This window comes from Protopterus annectens, chromosome 10.part0 (assembly GCF_019279795.1).
Source record: "Protopterus annectens isolate FY-2018-M chromosome 10.part0, PAN1.0, whole genome shotgun sequence".
NCBI lineage: Eukaryota > Metazoa > Chordata > Ceratodontiformes > Protopteridae > Protopterus > Protopterus annectens.
Window position 1 is genome coordinate 135,338,903 of NC_056744.1, and position 22,493 is coordinate 135,361,395.

At 34.8% G+C, this 22,493-nt stretch overlaps 1 protein-coding gene across 1 annotated transcript in view; it reads left to right on the plus strand.

The window, feature by feature from the left end:
- The window catches only part of LOC122813005 (beta-2-glycoprotein 1-like), a 202,606-nt gene that overhangs the window by 24,073 nt on the left and 156,040 nt on the right, over positions 1–22,493 (plus strand). Inside the window, exon 2 of the mRNA XM_044085106.1 lies at positions 9,658–9,825. Within this exon, the coding sequence (XP_043941041.1) occupies positions 9,658–9,825 (168 nt within the window). The remainder of the gene's footprint in view (positions 1–9,657; positions 9,826–22,493) is intronic.

Here is a 22,493-nt window from a genome sequence, read left to right on the forward strand (position 1 = left end):
TTTCTTCACAAGCAAATGTTCAAGACAATGATGGATGTTTTAATACTACCCTCCAGTCATCAGGGTTGCGGGATTATATTTTGGGTGAATTATTGCAGAATGAACCAGACAGCATAAAGAATGTTTCATGGGGTAAAATTATGAACAAAATCTAATCAGAAGAATTGGAAGTCATTTTAAAAGAAAATTGTCAGAAAAAGAAATCATATGCTAAGACTGTTGAGGAAACTACAGGGAAAGTGATAAGATATGAACAGAGGAAAGAAAATGTCAACAATCAAAGGAAATTCATGCTAAGAATTCAGAACAAAGAAGAAAAAGAAATGGACAAGTATGACATTTGTAATAATTTAATGGTCCTATTGGGAATGAAGGCGCATGAATAAGAGCTTGAAGCTGCGGTAGTGCAGCGGTAGCATTGTCGCCTCACAGCAAGAGTTCTCCCATTCGATTCTCAGCTGGAGTGCCTTCTGTGTGGAGTCTGCATGCCCTCCTCGCTGTCGAGTGGCATTCGAAAGACATGCATGAATGGGCGTGCCTTCGTTGAAGGTTGGGCATCGGGCTGGCACCTCGGCACCATAAAAATCGACTGCCAATCATTAGCAGACCGGAGTTTCGCTGTGGCGACACCTAACCTGGAAAAGCCAAAAGAAAAACAACATTCTTATTCATAAAGAGATATTTTGTGACATTTTTGGGGGAGAGTATGAAAAGAAAAAATAATTCTAATCCTTGGAACTCATATGTGGTTAAAGCTTTTCACAGTCAAACAAAAAATAAAATACATCTTCAATATCAAACTGAATTTGAAAAAAAGACTTTAAAGAGACATTTAAGCAAATTTTGTAAATAAGTTATGGACATTAGCAAATTGTATGATAACAGAAGATTATGGACTAGTGGATGGGACTGCCATATTGTACTGAAAATGGAGAAAACAAACAGTTGTTCATATCCCTAGTATGATAAATGTAGAAGGTAACAGGGGTATTGTAAAATATTGTTGACAACCTAAAATGTGTTTTTTCTGTGAAAAAGCTGATAATTTAAAAAGTAACTGTGATAACAGGAAATGTTATATTTGTGGGGAAACAGGACACGATGCAAAAAGTGTGAATTTAAATGTTATAAATGTAATAAAATTTGGGATTTATGGAAGAATTGTAATCTAAAAAAAGGAAGAAAAAGAGGAAAACAAAAGTGATGACCGTTATATATATATAAAGGAGTTAGAAAGGAATGATAGATGATATTACATGACAGAACAGAGGATTTATGGAAATAATTAAGAGAAAATTAAAGAATTATTATTTAAGCAAAGATATTATTTACAAAGTAAAAGAGAAGAGGTGCCAGGTTATTTGAATAACATAGCTAAAGAGAATACTAGAATAATGAAAGATGATAGAGGAGAGGTTAGAAGGTTTCAGGAACAAATTATGACTATTGTAATAAATTATGTAAAGAATGTGCTTCAAGATAGAAAGTACAAAAAAGAATGAAGTTAAAAATTAACATAAGAAAAATAAATAATTAAAATAATAGATTATATGAACTAGCTAAATTACTTGAAAATGTTAATTTACTGATGGTTTGAGGGCCAGGTAGAAAAGGATACCAATTTTATAAAAATTTTACAGATTGGAAGAAAAATCACTTCTTAAAATTATGAATGAGAGGTATACTTAAATTTGTATGGAAAAAGTAAGATACAAATAAAAGTAAAAATTGGAGACCTATAGTACTGAACAATGCAGATTATAAGATTTTTATGAAAATTATTCAAATGAGAGTGGAAAGTAAAATTAAATGTGTTATGGAAGATAGTATATGTAGTTTAAGTGGAAAAGGATGTCAGGAATTGGTATTCATAGTAAGGGAAATTGTGGATGATATTATAAACAAGACTGATGAAACCATGATCATGATAGGATATTTAAATAAAGCATCTGATACAGTACAACATGAACTTTTGTGGACAAGTATGGAAGAGTATAACATTAGTGAAAAAATAAGAATGTATATTGTTCTTCACATGATAACTGTAAAGTAAGAATTTTAGTGAACGGATGGTTAAGCAAAGAAATAGATATAAAGAATGGCATGCATCAGGAATGTACTATGAGTAGCATATTATTTGCATTATTTATAAATGCATTAGCTAGAGATGTAAATTTGCATATGAAATGTGTTACTTATATTACTAAAGATGGGCTAAAAATTCCAGTTATGTTTATTTATGTAGACAATATTATATCAATTACGAGAAACAAAGTCTGCATGAAATAAGTTATATGTTATATGCATAAATGTTTAAACATAATAAGCATGACTTTAAATGAAAAAGCAAAGGACTCTGTGATGTAGTAAAGGCAGGATCATTAAATATATATATATATATATATATATATATATATATATATATATATATATATATATATTTTTTTTTTTTTTTTTTCTTGATGAAAGAAATCTCTGTGTTAGGAATAAGATTTGGGGTAAAACTGTAAGTAAGAGACAATGGATTATAGATAAATGAAATAATGGACCTTCCTGTTTTTTGGAAAACATTCAAGCTATGTTTATAGAAAAAGGTTTATTTGATTAATTCAGTTATAATTGAAAAGAAGATTGCAAACTTATCAAGTGCCTATATGTTGTCAATAATTTATGAAAAAAAATACTGCTAGTAATTTTCTTTTATATGGGGTTTGAGATTCAATCCACTGGAGATTGGAGTCTTTATGGATTGCAATTTAGGATTAATAAAGCCAATTGTTTATGCTGCTTATCTGAATTTTTATAAAGTTTTGTTTTGGATAAATGATAAAAATGAGAAATTAGTGGTAAATTTACTAAAGTCCAAAAATGAGCACCACTTGGATATGTTTAAAAATGCAAAGGAGGAAAACAATGTATAAATGAAGAATATTTTATGGAAAGTGAGAATTGATGTAATTGAAAATGTGAGGAATTGTATTATATTGTTAATCCTTGGGCTGAGTTAGTGAATGAAAAAGTTAAAGCTATAAAAGCATGAAAAGCATGATGTAATAATTAAGTAGAATGTCATTTTTATGGAGATTAGAGATTAATAAATTAAATGTAAAAGGAAGTATGCCATATAGAAAAATCAGTGAAAGACTTTGTATATATTTTGGTAAAGAAGAAACTATAGAACATGTTTTCTTATAATAAGAATTGCAAAATTGTGGGAAAAATATGTGATGAAAAGTTCTTTGAAAATATAAAGGAGGTAAATGAAGTAAATATGGGTGTGATTATGCATGGATATTATAGCTACAAAAATGAGGAATAGGTTAGTAAACAGATAAAGATTATTTCATATCGAGTGGACCATTTTGAATGAAAGGATAAATGAAATCATGTTTAATAGTAAATGAAGACTAGCAGTAATTTTAAGGAAAATTAGATGATGGTTGTGGAAAAAAAGAGTGGGGATCACATAAGGATAATGAAGACAGAAGTTTAACACAATAATGAAAAGTAAGAGATTTATGATTGCATGACAATAATAGAAAGGAATGAAAATCATACACTGCATAAACTGTAAATATGTAAGGGTGTAAAGAGTATTGTAAATAGTTTTTTAAATAAAGAACCTCTACTGCATCCACCTGAACTACCAGTAACTCAAACAGATGGGGCCTCAGTTTAATATCTCATCCAAAAAATTCACTGCAATGCACTGCTTTTAAAGGGTTCCTTATTATCCATTATATGACAGACGCAAGTTGTCAAATGCATCTTTGTCAAATAGTAAAGCGTGAAAAGGCAAAATAGCGAAGCGGGGTTTCAGCAAATTCTTTCCCTGGGAAAGAATTTATTTGGCTGCTTTCACTAATTTGCCTTTGTGGCACTGTAGTATGATCTTGGAGTTCATATATTTAATTAGGAGGGTGTGGGAGGCATAGTCCCCCACGTCAGGGGTGTGGGGCCCCCCACATTAAGTAATGATTTACTTTTTTTTTCTGAAACAGTGATTGTTTTCCATTGGAAAATAATCACTGTTCTGAAGTTTCGACATTGTAAGCTTTCATTTACATGAGGTTGATTATCTGTCGTTCGCTCTTCTGAGCGTGTGATATGATAATATAGACCTTTTTAAAGAAACATTATCTTGTTTGTTTTAAGACCAATATGCTATGATGCATATATCTATCTATCTATCTATATATATATATATATATATATATATATATATATATATATATATATATATATATATATATATATATATATATATATATATATATATATGTGTGTGTGTGTGTGTGTGTGTGTGTGCACGCATGTATGTATATATAATACTTAAAAACCAACAAGAAGAGATAAACTAAATAACAAAACAACTTCTTGGACTAGCAGAAAAAAACACAGAGTGAAACCGTGTTGAGCTCTTTGGTTCTTTTATGGTGTCAAGAACTTCATCAGAAAATGAACCACAATACTAGTGTCATGCATTTTAAAATCTATAACAGCCAATAAAAACAATAGCTACCAATGAGAAACAAATGTGTACACTTTTTAATAAAAAACAATACTTAAGCCAATAACAGGCAAGAATAGCATCACTAAGGGTGGAGTTTATTCCATCTCAGTGTGGATCTGATATTCAGGTTTTCATTAATACCAGGAGATGACACAGCATTTAATAAAAGTTGCCACTTTAATTCTCACACCTCATGCAAAGTTTCAGTGTCTCTAAAAGAATTGTCTAATTGTTCAAGCACTATAAACTGAAAGCTGAGGAAACCATTACAAAAACTGTTGCGCTTGCCTAAGGCACAATTTGATTTTTGGACCTAATTGCAGCACAGTGCTCTTTAATTCAGTCAGACAATTTCCTGAATGATTTCATCACATAAAAGAAATGGCAGGTGACACAAATACCTGTGTAGACCACATTACTAGAGTGTCAATTAAAATATTTCTTAAAAACAACCTTGTAGCTACAGTGTTTGAAAACAAATTCCTTTCCAGTGTAAATACACTTACAAACCACACAACCCTCACATTCAAGTATGCCTGGAGACTTGTTGTCACTCACATTATTCATGATTAAGAATGCTTTATCATTTTTCTCAAAGGAACTTCGCAAAGGTTTGGTTCTTTTGTAAGAGAAACTTGGGCTATTTTCCAACGCTAAAGCTAAATCACTGTTGCTTGTTACAATGTTCCTATTTTTGGAAATAATGTTTCTAAAGGAACTCATGTCAGTACAAATACGTATTGGGAAACTAAGAGTTCAATCGGTGTCATTAGTTTGTTTTTCCTTACCTTTAAAACCAAACCGCAGTATGGGTTTGAATTTATCAGTGCGTGCTAGCATGACCTCACTAACAGTATGATCAACCATTTGCTGTAGCAGAACATCACACTGGAAAAGACTGCACCACGGGAAGATGAAGTAAACAACACACACAGTTGACTTTAACAGAAACAAGTAAACAAAAATCAGTAGGCACGCTCACACACTTCTGTAAAAATATAAATAAATATACTAACTCTGAGACTGTGCAACCTTGGGGTAAGAGCAATTTTATTACCCTCAGCTCCTTCATCTGCTTGATTTCAGTGACACAGATTTTGACAATAATGTGAGCCTATTAAAAACTATCAGCTGTTCCCATTTTGAGTTTATTCTGCACAATCATACCCATGTACTTTGTAATTAAATGAATAATAGCTAAATAGAAAAATAATAGAAATGATAAGTTTTGTAAGGAGAAAAAAATGCTTTTTTTAAATGGTTCTATTAAATGAAGTATGGAAAAGCCTAACCTGTGAAATTAAATGTTAAAATATAAAATCATGTTATTTGCATTTAATGCAATATCTCCAGGTCTATATCACAACATTGAATCACAATTAAAAAAAACGCTTCTTCTGCAAAACACCGATTCAGCGAACATACTATCCATCGAACTAAGTTTTCATTGAAAAGTTTCTTAGGGCAAACCGATAGTTGACCACCATCTGGAATTTGCCCTTTTCCCCCACTGTAGTGTGACCTTGGATTTGGTATATTTACTTGGGGGGGGGGGGGCTGCAGGTGCTGAGATTTATGGTTTTCTTTATGGTCGGTAAGGCAGACTACCATCAGTTTTCCCTAGGAATCTTAATTGTGACTCATTGATGTGAGATAGACCCATTATCTCCACTAATGCTGAGAATTAAAGGAAGCAGAAATTGAAATGGGTAAAATACTTTCTAAATAAAGACAATGAAATGTAAAACTGATGTAATAAATATACAACTTTTGTAGCCCTTTAACAATATATATATATATATATATATATATATATATATATATATATATACACACACACACACACACACACATATATATATATATATATATATATATATATATATATATATGTACACACACACACACACACACACACACACACACACACACACACACACACACACACACACACACACATATATCTTCTTCTTCTTTCGGCTTTTAGGGGTCATCACAGTGGATCATCTGTCCGCTCATGATTGGCAGTGAAGTTTTTGCAGTGTCGAATTGCCAGCTCGGTGCCCAACCTTCTACAGAAGGCACACACACACAGACTCACACCTAGGGCCAATTTAGAGTGTCCAATCCACCTACTGCATGTCTTTGGGATGTGGGAGAAAACAGGAGCACCCGGAGGAAACCCACGCGACCACAGGGAGGACATGCACACTCCGCACAGAAGGCATCCCAGCCGAGAATCGAACCGGAGAATATATATATATAAACTGTTAAAGGGTTGGCCCTGCAGCTTTAAAAAGTGTAATTTCCTTGATAGTAGATTAATATATGATCAGGTAGAAAGCATCAATGAAAATATACTGTTGAGGATGTCTAATAAATATGGAGATATAAATCTACTCCATAAGTCATTATGTGTTTGTCATTAACACTTCGATAAAGGATTCAACATTGGGTGGGGGGAACTTACTTGCATTTCTTTGTTGAATGTGCTGCTATTAGAATATGCAGCTTTGTGTATATAATAACTTTATGTACTTTGTTTTAATTAAAAACTGTTTGGCTTACTGATCTGTGCCTATATTTGTGAAGGTTTAAGTTCTGGTGAGTTATTGACGTAGCACTGAGGCACTTGAGAATTTTAAAAGCTTTTATATGAAGTTCATATTTTTTTTATCTGCTTTTTGCTTCAATGCCTGATGAACATCAGCCTCTTCATGCAGATCTTTAGTCCATTTGACACCCTGTAGTAAGTATCCCAAGCACAGGCATGAGACACAAACAGAGGAGATACCATTCATACAGCTATAGAGGTGGTTTGTGCCCCCGTTGGCATTCCAGCAATAACAGCATTTCTTGCAAGCTCCTAAGTCCCGCATTGATGATGGATGTAATTGCTTATATCACCATGGCACATCCTTACCCCTTCTTCTATTTATGCATGTCTCCACCCACACATTAATGAGGGTTATCATCACCAGCCTGAGATCTCCATCCCACATCTCTAGTCCTGACCACTTTAGTGCCATGTATGCAAGAGGTCATCCACCATGTGGAAGCCACCTCTCTCCTGCCCCCATAGGATGGGGGGGTAGCATCAACAGCTCACTCATACCCTCCCTGCCCAATTGTTCTAGTACCAAATCTACTATTTGAACAAAGGTCCACTGGAACATAGTCAGAGCTTTATCACTCTACACCACAGAGATGGATTATTTATATACATTTTCTACGATAATGATTATACAACTGATTGATTTTATTATATTCATAAACTGGGAGCATCCAGATGGGAAAGTTAAAATTTCAATGAAGTCAAAGTGAGGAAAACTCCAAGAAGCAGGTAAAAGCAGACAAACAAAAAAGCTGAACAAAATGCACAAACATTTCCAGAAATAAATTTGTTTGTGAATGGACCTTGGTAACTATCCATATCTTGATCTTCATAACTGGGTGGCACACTGGCACAGCAGTTACAATTCTTACCTCATAGCAAGAGGTCCTCCAGTTTGATTCTCAGCTGGGGTGCCTTCTATGCACAGTCTGTATGTCATCCCCATGTCTGTGTGGCTTTTCTCTGGGTGGTCCAGTTTCCTTCCACATTTGAAAGATGTACAGTAGGTGGACTGGACATGCTAAACTATCCATAGGCATGACTTTGTGTGTGTTTGTATGTGTGTGAGTAGGGGGGGTTAGACACCTGGCAGTGTGGATATCAACTCTAGATGATAGTCACTATTGATGTGACTCCAACCCTATGTGCAAATAAATTGAGAAGAAGGGGATTATGGATAGATGGATGGATGGAACTTGGTAATCATAGGATAAAGACATGCTACTATTAAAAAACTACTAAAGTATAAAACATAACCAAGGCATAGAACAAAGAAGCAGCCAAATGACATGCTGATTAATACAAAAGTAAGTTAATGCACGAGAGAATCAACACACGTTGAGTGGATAGATTGTAAGCTAAATAGAAACTGACGAGGAGAATATTGAATACTAACTACATATAATATAGTCTACCTAGCTATTAAATTTGTAGTATCACAGAGTGTAGTGGAGTATACTATCTAGGCACTTTATCTGTAAAAGTGTGTAAAGGTATGAGGAAGTTACATTATCCTAAGATGCTTCTTGACACTCCCCAAAATGCAAATGCTCCTTTAATGAAATTTAAATGTATTGATACTTGGCATTCACCTTAAAGTAACTGGTAATGTGTTCTACAGTTTAACAAAACAGTTATGGTAGTGGGCATCATCATATTAGTTTACTTGAAGTGCATCCCTGCATTGCTATATTTATGAAATTAACTAGTGGGAAAAAAAGTAAGCATGGTATTTCTTCCAAATATTGGAACATTTTAAGTGCTGCTAATTGAGTTTCAGACCAGACAAATGTGTTGCTGAATGAAGTCATGGTGAGAAGATAAGTGATTGGATAGTCAGACAACCCATCACTGCAAACAGGTGATGACAAGGAAGGGTGGCAATGAAGAATATATGGTGCACTGAAGATATGCACATATCTGAGACATGCCCAGGTGTCAAAAAGTAATTCTAAAGATGTCTGCAGAAAGGGCACTAATTTACACGTTGTGCAATCTTTTCCTCTTTGAATTGTGTGTTTATAAAAAAAAAATCCAAAATAAAAAAAGATTGAATCATTCAAATCCTAAGGTTCAAAAGGTTTCCTTTCTATGTTATTGCCTTTATTTTATTTATTTATTTATTTTACATTTGTTGACCGGGATAGTCCATCTGGGTGTGAGACCATTTTCAGCGGAGGCCCGGGGAGAAAAGCTCCAATAAAACAAGAACAACATTGAAAGGTACAGTGTCAGTTTTACATAGAATTTAACAGAAATATCTAGAGACAATAAAGAAAGTACAATATACAAAAGAGAAAGTTATTAAAATATAGTAAAGTCATATTTATATATATATATATATATATATATATATATATATATATATATATATATATTTTTTTTTTTTTTTGAGGGGAGGTAACTAACTGCAGGTAATTTTATTGGTCAGGCATATTTTACATTGTACTTTTCTGAGCTAATTTCATGTTTCAAAAGATCTACATCTTTATACAGGTTAAATTAGTTGTCTGTTTGTATTTTCTTTTAGTCTGTACTAAGCCACCCACACTGAGTGGTACTAAACTTCAGGATAAGAAAGAAGTCTACCTGAGCGGTGAAAAGGCATGGTATAGCTGTCCTCCAGGGTACGTAATGAGGAGTAGCAGTTCCTGTTCAGAGAATGGCTTATGGAGTGCTCCATCAATCTGGTGTGAATGTAAGTAAACCAGCCTGTCTCTACACAGATGTTTCAACAGGAGTTAAGGTACTGAAGAAACAAACAAGAAGAAGTATACCAAAAGCAACTATTTACCGAAACCGAATGTATAATATACAGCATTAATCATAGTAGTTACTGACCCTTACAGCACTCAAATAAGTACAGTAGAGATACAATTTTCTGGTGTGAGTCAGATATAACACTTCGTAATGTTTTTTTTTTTTTTTTTTTTTTTTTTTTTATGGCAGACAGTTCCATCCTGCTCTACATGATACCAACTATCATACAGACTGCCTCAGCTCTTTCACTGGCATGAGATGTACTCAGCATATCACAGAAATGGATGGGGGGGGGGGGTTGAGTCTAACATTGTGTGAACATAGTACCACCCAGAGGATACATTTGTGTTTCTGACTTGATCATCTGTTACAAAGATGCTTCTATTGCTTTCCATGCTGAGGATTAAGAAGTTAGGAAGGTACATTTTGAATTAGAACAATTGTTTCTAGCTTAATAGCAGTTTTCTGGAAAAAGTGAACACTGTTTTCCTCGGGATAGCTTTCCAAATCTCCAAGAAAATGCACTTTTATGAGTTGTGATTGAGGCCGTTTTGCCTGCTGTTAAGCATGCTTCCGGTTCAATAATTTTCTTCTTGCCTCTTTTTGACAATATCTCATAGCATCTAGTAGTAAACATGCACAATTCCAACTTAAACTGACTTTCTTCAGCCCCCTTGTCACTTCTCAGGAGCAGTGTTATCTGATTATCATTTATTTTAGTATGGCCTGACTGTTATTCACAGACACACACACACACACACACACATATTCATATACATATAAATATGTGTGTATGCAAATATATTTTTATATATATATATATATATATATATATATATATATATATATATATATATATATATATATATATATATATATATACATATATATATATATATATATATATATATATATATATATATATACACACACATATATATATATATGCACATATATATATATATATATATATATATATATATGTATACATATATATACTTTTGCAATTTAAGTCAGTGTGCCTTTACTTGAGTTAGATATAAAACAGTTTGAGGAAAAAAATATAAGTGATTTTTCAAGGATGACATGCAAATGCCATTTTTTTCTTACCGGATTTTTTCCATCTTTTTTAATATGAGGCTTAGAGAGCCAAATATGGCATCATTTAAGGACTTCTCCCTCTTCAAGCTTATCTATATCATTCTGCATTCTCTGCCTATAAGCCATTTGACTTCTCTTGATATTCCACATTTTTTCCTTTTTGAAATTTCTGAAGCATCTGACAAGTCATAACGGCTGAGACAAACAAATTCTGTCATTGTGAATTATTAACAATTTACATTTCACAAAAGGTGAGATGGTAATGTGATGGAGTGTATTACAGTATACTTGCTATAATTCTATATTTTGCCACATTAGCAATGCTCATGTCGGTTGGTGAATTACAAATGGGTGCCTTGATTATTATGCCTTTGTTTACTTTCAGGAGGGGTATCTTGGATATGCAATCTATGTTCCTTTGTGAGGGGTAACTTGGCTAGGCATGCTACATTGTACTTTCTACAACTGTAAACATTACCTCCTTAGCAGAACCATGAATCACAGCACTTTAGCAACCATTTTGTCCCTCTTTTGTGTACATTGTAGATGTATATTTGCATAATAGTGTACCTTCTGTGTTCTCTCTTTGCACCAGCTTAAAAAAATGTTGTGCTTGTCTGCTAACTTTAGTTGTATTAATGGTCATGCAAACTTTTTATGTCATTTATAATCCTTCTGATGTAATGTCTGTTTTTAGTATTATGTAAATTCAGTGGCAACAATAATATTTCACTTGTTGTATTATCTATTCTTAATATACTGCCTTGTCCCTGTGACCTGAGTCATGTCTGAAATGAGTCCTTGGATAAGTCAATAACATAAATAAACATAGAAGAAAGGGTCTTGCAGGTATGAATTTAAGTAGCACCTTTAAAGTAGAAAGCAAGTAAAGAGTGGAATAAAACCTGCACCAAAGACATGAGACTAAAGAGACTTATAAGCAACAAATCTGGCAGCTGCTTATGGACAAAGCAAGAAAAGAATAGTACATACCCAAGTAGGAGATTGCAAGTAACAAAAATCAGTCACTGAACAAACCCTGTTTAAACCATCTCTAGATGCATTCCAACAAAACATGACTGATTTGTATTTGTCCTTTGTTGACTGGGTTAGTCCCACTAGGCTAGTAGCCTCTTTTCAGGAGAGATCTCAGGTGGTATTTATAACATTGGGGGAAATTTTGCCAGGGCATTGGAGAACTTATACTACTCACAATCAGCAATCATGTTGTTGTATACAAGTACGTGTATCTTGTTCCTAGCAAATAGGCAGCTGGGAGGATGCCGTGTGAGATGGAACATCAACAAAAGGGAGAAGAGGTAAATGTCAGCTCAGAAAAAGTAAGCAGTGTATTAGTAGAAGACTCAGGAGAAGTTTCTCAAAGAAAGCTTTTATCAGACTAAGGAGACAACTGAAGAGGAGTGTATAACTACAGCCCTCCAATCAGGAAACAAAGGACATTTAGCTAACAGTTGTGACAAAAATAAATGTAATACATGTGTTAAAACAGGACATGAAGCAAAAAAAAATGTGAACAGGACATTTATGGATGGATTGTAAAGAAAAAGAGAATGACCCAAGTAATATAAATCAGAGTTAAGAGAAAAATACAAGAAAGCTCTGAAGATGAGATAGAAATAGATGAAACTTCAGGGGAGAGATTAAAATACTGAGAAAAATAATAAAACATATGAATTAGAGATAGAATCAGAAATTAGTTATGAAGAAGATACAAGATGAAAAATAGTAAGATGGAAATAATTCCATAAGTATAAGAGTTAAAGATATAAAAAGAAAATTTAAAGCCATTTATAAATGAAAAGAAGAAGCAAAATGGATAAACCTTATCTTATAAGAAATTAGTATAGAATTTTATCTCAGAAACCAAAGTTGAGTGTGTGTCTGTGCAGCTGAAAATGAAACTCAACAAACACAGGCAGCTCATGTAGTGTGGTGGGAAACAACATAATTTCTTTCAAACCTCTGCTTCTTTTTTCTTTCAAACCTCTGTTTCTTTTTTTTCACTTGAACTAAGAAACAGGGAAAGGAATAACTTAAGAATTATTTCTGTGAATGTTAATAGAATGAGTATTACTAGGATAACAATTTTAGAGTTGTGTAACTAATGTAGTGTTGATATAATTATTCTTGAGGATATAAGAATTCTGACATACGAAGAATGATTACAGACACAAAACATATGGTATGGAGAAATAATATGGAACATAGGGAATGAACAGTGTTCAAGAATAGTAGTTCTATGTAGAAGGATAGTAAGAATTCTGGATATTATATTACTCAAAATGGGAAGATTGACAATTATAGATATAAGGTGGCAAGAAAAAGTTTATAGAATTATTGCTATATGTGCATATGTGATTAGTAAAGAAAGGGAGAATCTATTTTAGAAAATATTGGATTATGTATTTGTAAACATGGATATAATACAGGAGATTTCAATTGGGCTGTAAGGGGAAATAAAAAGATAATAGTGAAAGGCATAAAACAGAAGTAACAACGTTTGGAAATGTAGTTATATGGAATAAAAAAGCATGGCCTTACAGGAGAGGTACTTTAAAATCTGAATTTGATTATTTTTTTATATAAGAAGGAGTATGTATAATGGAAGATAAAACTATTGCAATAGGTTTCTCAGATCATTTGGCAATATATTTGGAAATAGATCATAGTAAAGAGTATATAAAACTGGGAAAAAGTATGAAAAGAATAAATGAAAATGAATGGAATAAAAAAAGAAAGGAAGATATTAAGCAGTTATGGAAGGATCATATTACTATGAAAGCATTTTATGTTAGGTCAGAATGGTGGATTACATTTAAAAAAATATAAAGATAGTTATCTATTTTAGAAAAATAAAGAAAGAAAAAAGAAAAGCAGGAATATGCCAAAACACAGAAAAAAGATGAATAATTTAGAAAATAATAATAGAGATTATTATGAGAAGGAGAATGAAATTCAAAGAAAAATGATGAGAAAGTTAGAGAACTATTGTATAAACAAAAATATTTTTACAAGAAAGAAAAGAAGAAGCTTCACCTCTTTAAACAAGGTAGCAAAGGATGATAGTAGCATAATGAGAGAAATTATTATAAAACACAGGAACAAATTATAGGGAATTATTGCAAAATATTTAGAAGAAATGTTTACTAAAAAAGAGGTACAGTATAAAGAAATTGGGAGTAAAAAAATCTTTACAAATTAATAAAGAATTTAAAAAAGAGATCACATAGTATGAATCTGAATAAATTGTTAAAACAGTTAAATGTGGAATCAGCATCCAAACCAGGTAGTACTGGGTTCGAAATGTATAAAAATCTAGAAAGATATCAGAAAAACTATCGAATATGTATATTCAATGAATTGTTAAATGAGGAATTAAAATATATGAAATTGGTAGTGTATTAAAATTTATATGGAAAAAGGGAGAAAAAGAAGATATAAAAAGTTGGAAACCAATAGTTGTAAATAATATGGGCTATACAATATTTAGGAAAATAATATAAAACAGATTTAAGAATAAGATACAATACATAATGGAGGAAAGTGTGTACAGTATAAAAGGAAAAAGTAAGCCAAGAATTATTTATTATAGTGAGAATAATTACAGATGATATAAGTAAAAAAGAAAGAAGATATAAAACTTATGGTAGGCAAGATTAATAAAGCATTTGATTCAATACAGCATGATATATTGTGGAAAACAATGGATATGTATAATGTTAATAATAAAATCAACCAAGTGTATAGAACATCTTATAAGAATAATAAAGTATGAGTCATGTCCTATGAGTATTATTTTATTTGTTTTTATCATGAATCCAATAGTTAGAGATTTAAATCAGAAAAGGAAAAATGCAAATTATAAAATAAAACAGAAGTTGAAATTCCAATTATGATCATATGCAGATGATATTATTATAAAAATTAAAATTAGAGAGTGGGTGAGAGAAGTTATCTATTTAGATGAAAATTTAAAAGAAAGAAATATGATGCTTAATAAGGAAAATAATAAAGGAATGGGTGATACAATAAAAATAGTAGGTGTACAATTTCTATGAAAGAAGAATCTGTTTTAGAGATAGATTTTGATAAAGAAGAAAATAAGATGGGGTGTGTTATAATAATAAAGGAAATAACCAATATTTCTATACCATGGAAAATGTACAGATTACATATAAAAAGTGTATTTGATTAAGTCAATGTTAATAGGAAAGATAGCATATTTATCCAATGTTGCCCTGATTCCTAGAAAATATCAAAAACCTTTACTAGAAATATTCTTCTCCTTTACTTGGGGATATTGATTAAATTCTGTTAAAAGTGTTGTATTATATATGACGAAAGAATAAAGAGGATTAGCTATGACAAATCCAAAAATGTATGCTGAGTCATTACATTTATATAAAGTACTGAAATGGTTAAATGAAAAAATGAGAAATTACTGACAAATGTATTGAAGTATATATAAGTATAGGGGAAAATATTAGAAATAATAAAAGAACAAAAAAATGTTTTAATGAAGAAATAGAGAATTATCAACAAAATATAAGAATGTAGAAAATAAAAATTGATGAAGTAGAAGAAGATAGATAAATGTGGTATAATAATATTATGGGAAATATTATTGTATTAATCCATGGGAAATGTTCCAGATGTAAAGATTAAAGCAATTAAAGAAAGAAACAAGTGGTCGATATAATGTTGAATGTCAAGATTTTTTGTATATATTGGGAATAAAAAGTTACCCATAAAGGAAAATATGCCTTATAAAAACAAATGTGAAAGAATACACTTGCATTGTGGTGAAGAAGAAACAGCAGAACATGTTTCCTAAAATGTGAAAGAGTTAAAAAGCTGTGGAATAAATTATGTATAGAAAACATTTTGAAAATATCAAAAATGATGGGGCTATAACTATAGACATTAATGAATATAGACATTATGAAAACATAATATAAACCCCTATGTCACTAGATGGGTTGCAAACTGGCTCAAGGACAGAACCCACATGGTTAGAATTGCTGGAGCCATGTCAGACTCCAAACCTATAAGCAAAAAATTGAAAATATATATAGGTAAGAAATTATTTTATGTCATTTGGGTATTATTGAATAAAAGAATTAATGAAAACATGTTTATTGGTAACTGGATAGTGTCACTAATATTAAAGATTAGATTATGCTTATGGACAAGTAATGGGGTCGATATAAAAGTATACAAATGTCAAGTTTTGATGTGTAAAATATGAATATGAAAATGATGTAAAATGACAAATTTGTGTGTGCATGTGTGTGTGTGTGTGTGTGTGTGTGTGTGTGTATATATATATATATAGGACCCCCCTACTCTTTTAATAGGTGCTACATATCTTACATCCACCTGAGCAATCACCAGCTCAAACAGATGAGGTCTCAGTTTAATATCTCATATGAAGGACAAAACACTCAGGAGTGTAGCAGCTACCTTATGCTGCACTGCAGTGTCAATAATTGATCTACTTGGTGTCGGAATAGAACCCACAGCTTTCTGCATCAGAAGCAAGTGTGCTACCTGTTACTACACTGACAATGCTGTACTTCAGGGCACTGCTTTTTAAGTAATGATTAGAAGGCACTGAAAGAAATGGAAGGGAAATATGATGTTAAGTTATATGGCCATTGTGTACACCATGAAAAGAAAAAGCCTTTAGGTAAAGAACAAAGCATTTTCAATATTGTCATCCTGAAATGCCATTTTGAAACAATATAGTAAAAATAATATTTAGATGTATTAGTACTGTAAAGAAGTAAGTTTATGACCACAGTTATCCTCCTACCTATTGGTACAGTGTAACAAAATAGCAGATGTTCTTTGTCAGATCACTGCTGAAGTAGCCTAAGCTATGTGGAGCATCCTGCCAAAGATCAAGTGACCCATTGGCACCTGTTCTTTATTAACTGCATTCCTACACAGGTTGCAGCTATGGTAAATGGAAGATGCCCTAAATCTTTGGAGTCAGGTGCTGTACCGAACTTCATAACTTTCTTACCACCAAACAGCATGTGTGTTTCATTGCTTTGGAGGTCCTTCATCAGTCTGCTTTCCTGGTTGAGCAGATAAGTTATAGATTGGGTATCACATTAGATTTTTTTTTCCACAAAATATAAAAGAAGGCAGAAAGGTAATCTATGATAATTTCTTTATCCCAAGTACAGCATTTTCCCATATTGAGGCTTTCTTTTCGTATTGGATCAGTTTTTTTCTTAGCTGCTTTGCTCTGAAAGGATACACTGTGTTTTTAGTTGTATTCTTCCCTATTAGTTTATCTGCCAAAAGGGGATGAAGGTACTGTTGACATTTTTATGTGGAAGTGTATTATTTGTACTTTAGGGGTTGTGTTATATCAGCTGTTTTTCCTCATCCTGCCATTTTTAGGTGCTCCTTATCTAGCTTCTTCACAAACTTGAGCCTTAGTACATCATTTCATCTCTACCAAATCCACAATAAAAGATACATTACAAGGTAAACTTTGGATTTTAGTCCCACTTCTGTGACTCAGGCTCTAGTGAATGATGTCACTATGACCATGAGTTGTTCCTCAGACTATCCATATTCTTCTCTTGATCCCTCTGGAGTTGTTCCTTTGGAAGCCACTAAGGACCAGGAGGCTGGTACATCCTCTGTGGCTGTTCAGATACCCTTATTCGAACATAAAGGGCCACCTTTGTTGGCACAGAGGAAGGGTCTGGGAGACATTCTTCTTTTATCCTCTGCTGAGGAATATTTTCCCATGAAAGGAACTATTCATCCAGTTATACCATTTTGGAAGGATTTCCTTTGAAGAAGAAGCATAAGACTAGGCATATTTCTCCTCGCTCTCTATTGGCTGCAATGTGCTAAAGGCTTATTTTTAGTCTTTTGGTACAGACTTGTCTCCTGTGAAATGAAAGAGATCATCTCTCCTTTCAGGTTCATAGGTAGGTACCAGGCTATTGGCCCTAGGGACTATATAAGCCTAGCCAAAAAAGTGCCCTGGCTTTCGCCACCCAAGAAAATTATTTTCCTGTGCCCTTGTTGAGCAGAGCCACAGAAGTGATCCCCAGGGTGAATTTCCTATCTCCCATCCAATCATCAAGATTTTTCTTGAAGAGTGCTAATGAGGAGCTTTGTTTGATATAGATAGGTAGTTTGTTCCAGAGTATGGGAAGTCTTTGGAATAGGAATCTATCCCTCCAGCATGTTCTGTTTATTGTGGTGACAAGGCTTACGTCCCTAGAGCGTGTACCTCAGAGGGATTGGGATTTCTTTAAGTGGAGCATGTCCAACAGCTCTGCTTTTGACATAGCTTTATATGTTAGGCAGAGATCACCTCTGAGTAGGCATATGTGTGGAGTAAAGCTGGAGTTTTTTTAGACGGTCTGCGTAGGGCATCAGTTTGAGGCTGGTAATCCTCTTTGTTTGGTATTTCTGCGGCCTTTCTAGTTGTTGTAGTTGTCTTGTGAGGTACATACCAAAAGGGGCATTGTGCTCTATAATGGGTCTAATGAGTGATGAGTAGAGAGGAACAATGACCTCTTTTTTCCTGGATGAGAAACCTTTTGTGATGAGGTGTGCCATGTAGAAGAATTTCCTGACTACTGTGATGTGATTATCAAAGGAGAGACTACTGTCCACCTGTGTTCCAAGGTCTCTTATCACACTTTTGGTGTTAAGTAGACCACCACCTATGTGGTAGTTCATGGGTACAGAGATTTTACCAAAAGGGATGACAATGCATTCTTTGGCATTGAGCTTGAGGCCATGGCTTTGACACCAGGCATCTGTCTCAGTGAGGCTCTTTTGTAGGATATCCACATCATTAGGAGTTTCAATTATGGCTCCTAGTTTGCAGTCATCTGTGAACTTCATTAGCCAAAGACCTTCTGTGTTAGCCTGTATTTCATAAAAATAGATACCAAACAAGAGGGGACCCAGGACTGAACCCTGTGGTACTCCACTTGTCACTGGTCTGAAGTAGGATTTGGAGTCTGCTACTTTCACAGTGTGGGTTCTGTCAGTGAGCTAGTTAGCAACCCATCTTGTGACATAGGGATTTATACCTAGTTTAGTGAGTTTATCCAAAGTGGGGGATGGTGTCGAAAGCCTTGGCGAAATCTAGATAGGCTTGTCTGAACCACCTTACCCTCATCTACAGCTTTGGTGACCACTTCAAAGAAGTCTATCAGGTTTAGGAGACATGATCTGCCTTTTACAAACCCAAACTGGGTGGGGTCCAGAGTTTGGAGATTACCAGTGTCATTGTTTATAGGTTCCATGATGATACGTTCCATAGCCTTGCAGACCAGGCTCATCAGGCTAATGGGGCAGTAGTTCCTGAGGTCTGTGCTGGCTCCCCCTTTGTGGAGTGGGATAACTGTCACTGTGTGCCATTCAGTGGGCACAAAGCCTGAGGTGAGGCTATGATTGAACATGGTACTTAGGCGGGGTGCCTGTTCATTCTGTAGTTCGTGTAGAATGCAGCCTGGGATGTTGTCAGGTCCCATGGATGCTGTGTTTTTGACTTTGGAGAGTGTGGTTTTTACCTGTGCAGCCATGATTACAGGAACTTTGCATTCTTCCAGTATAGAGATGGGCCCTTTAGGGGATGAGAGTGGGGTAAAGTTAGCACTGAACCTATCTGCCACAATGTTGGCAATATCAGTTGATTCTGTATATTTAGTGCCATTGTGCTGTAACTCAGAACAGATCTGAGTGATGCTATTGAGATTCTTGACATAGCTATAGAAGGCTTGTGGTTGTCTTTAGAATCAGTAGTGATTTTGTTTTCGTAACTAGCTTTGGAGGATTTTATGAGGGATCTCAGCATTTTACTGAGGCTGACAAGGGAGTTCCTCCAATCATGGGATTTTACTCTTTTTTGCAACAGTTTCTTTCTTCTGTTGTAGAGTTTGTTTATGGCAGGGAACCGCTATATTGGCTTCCTTTTTTTGGAGGATAGCCTCTTGGTTCTGTTAGGGATTGCATGATCCATGCACTAGTGTAAGTGCTTATAAAGTACATTTGTGTAGGATTCAGCAGTCGTACTTTTATTGTCCATCTGCATGGGTGTCGTGAAGTTTGCCACTTCTTTCTTAAGAAGTGTGAAGTTTTCTTTGGAGAAATTTTTTACGGTGGTTTCCCTAATGGGGGGTGGGGGTGGGATGTGGATGTCTAGGGTGATTAGCTTGTGGTCAGATCTGACCAACAAGGAATTGACCTCTGTTCTGGAACACTGGTTACCCATGTTGGCAATGACCAGGTCTAGGATATTGCTGCTCCTGGTGGGGATGTGTATAAGTTGATCCAAGGCATTGCAATTTATGAATTCCAGAAAACGTTGAGCAAAAGAGTTGGTACATGAGTAGTTTTCCCAGTTAATGGTAGGGTAGTTGAAATCGCCCATTATTAGGGTGTTAGGTTGTACCCTAATATTTTTCAGTGTATCAAGAAATGAGGAGTGGGAATCCTGGGGCATGGTGGGGGGATCAGTAGCAAGCTACAATTTGGATTGCAGTCTTGCCCAGAGTTAGTTGCACTTGAATAATCTCAAATGCATTATGCTGAGCAACTAGCCTGGAGGTGTGGATATCCTTAATGAATATGGACACGCCTTCACTTTTAGTTTTTGGTCCAGGTTAGGTTGCCGAAAGGTGTGGTATGAATTATATCCTGGTAATGCAGTGGTGCTCTCTGGAGCCTTAAACCAGGTCTCTCTCACTGCACAGATGTCGACGTTCTTCATTTTAAGGAGTGCCTCGAGTGAGTGCATTTTGAGGTTTAGACTTCTAGCACTGAGTAGCATTACCCTCAGATTTTACTTGCTTGTACCTGTTACAGTGGTGAGTTTGTCATTTGAACCTTGCCTAAAAAATGCACTATAGGGGTGGGAAGAGCCTTACCCAGTATCCGGAATCCCAAGGGCGACAGGTGCAGGCCATCTCTGGCAAAGCATCATGGTCTGTCAATCATGTCATCCCAGGCAGACAGATACTGGATCCCCTTAGAATGACACCAGTAGCTTAGCCAATTGTTGAAGTCAATCATTTTGTCCTTGTACTGTGGTATCATTCTGGGTGATGGCAGGATGCTACTCAGGGGTAGGATCATACCTGACTGGAATATAAGATCCGAGAGCTCTTTCATGTCTCTTTTCATGTAGTCCAGGGAGGTACGTCTCCAGTCATTCACACCAACATGGACAACGACAGTGTCATATTTGTATTTATTGTGGAGTGACCTGAGTGTGTGCATTATGTGGCAGATCCTGGCACCTGACAGGCAGCTGACAGTAGCTTTCTCCTTGTTTAGCCTGGTAAGTGGAACATCAGTGTGCCTGAATATAGAGTCACCTATGACTAGATTGTTAGGTAGGTTGTTATGCCTTATGGGCTATGGTTGGGTGGCACACTGAGTTTGTGGGCTATGTGTCATTTGGGTTGTGTTGGTGGGTGGAAGTTGCTTGCATTTTTTCTTTGAAGGTCCCTGTTGCTTGGGCAGATTTTTATTGAGAGCCTCCACAAATGTAGGTGTGTGTTTTGTGTTTCTATGTGTGTGTTTTGGTGGTGTAGATTTTGAGGGATTATGTGATGAATGTGGTGTGGTGCAAGTGTTTACCCTCTCCTCTTGATTGTCTAGTTCAGTCTTGGGCGAAGAGAGCTTTGCTTCCAGTTTGTCTATATAAGTGCATCTCTCACAGGTTGTAGTGTTGGGTGGTAGGAGGAGAGGGTTGTCTGTGTACATGAAGCAATTGCTGCATTGCTCCAAGATGCCCAGATTTATCAGTTAGACAGGAGGAAAACACCAAGAGATGACCCTCAGACATGCCTGGATAGGTGCTTATTTATTAAGTACTAAAATCTGCTTTGCTCTAGACAAGTGAAGAAAGTTGAGAGCTGTAGAAATTTGTAGCTTATTTAGTGCTTACAATGAATTCTGAACAAGAGCTAAGCTCAACGAAACATATTTGAGTGCTAAAATGAAACAACTGGCTAGTTCTAAGGGAAAATTTGAACAGCAGACTTTATGGTGCCAGGAATAGTTTAACCCTAGCTAAGGAGCGGGGGCTCAGAAGTTTACAAACAGTCCTGGATACAGCAAATCTGTATCTGGACTAGACTACTTACAGGAAAGGCAGGTACTGATTCTCTACCAGAGGGTCACCCATTCAATTGGGATTCTGCCTCTCTGGCTTCCTCTCCTATTCAGGGGGATTCTAACCTTGAAGTAAGTTATTCCTTGGAATCCTCCATAGAACTATTGTCTTGTTTGGATACCTTTACTAAAATTATGCACTTGTTTCACTGGAAGTTGACAGACATTTTGGAATCTCAGGTGAGATATTATCATATTATGATTTGTTACAGGAAACCTTTCCTCAATATGCTTCTGTTCCTTCTGCTTTACATATCCTAGTAGATGTTTTTTAGCAGCTTGTACATTCTCTGACATGTAGTCTTCTGTTCCTAG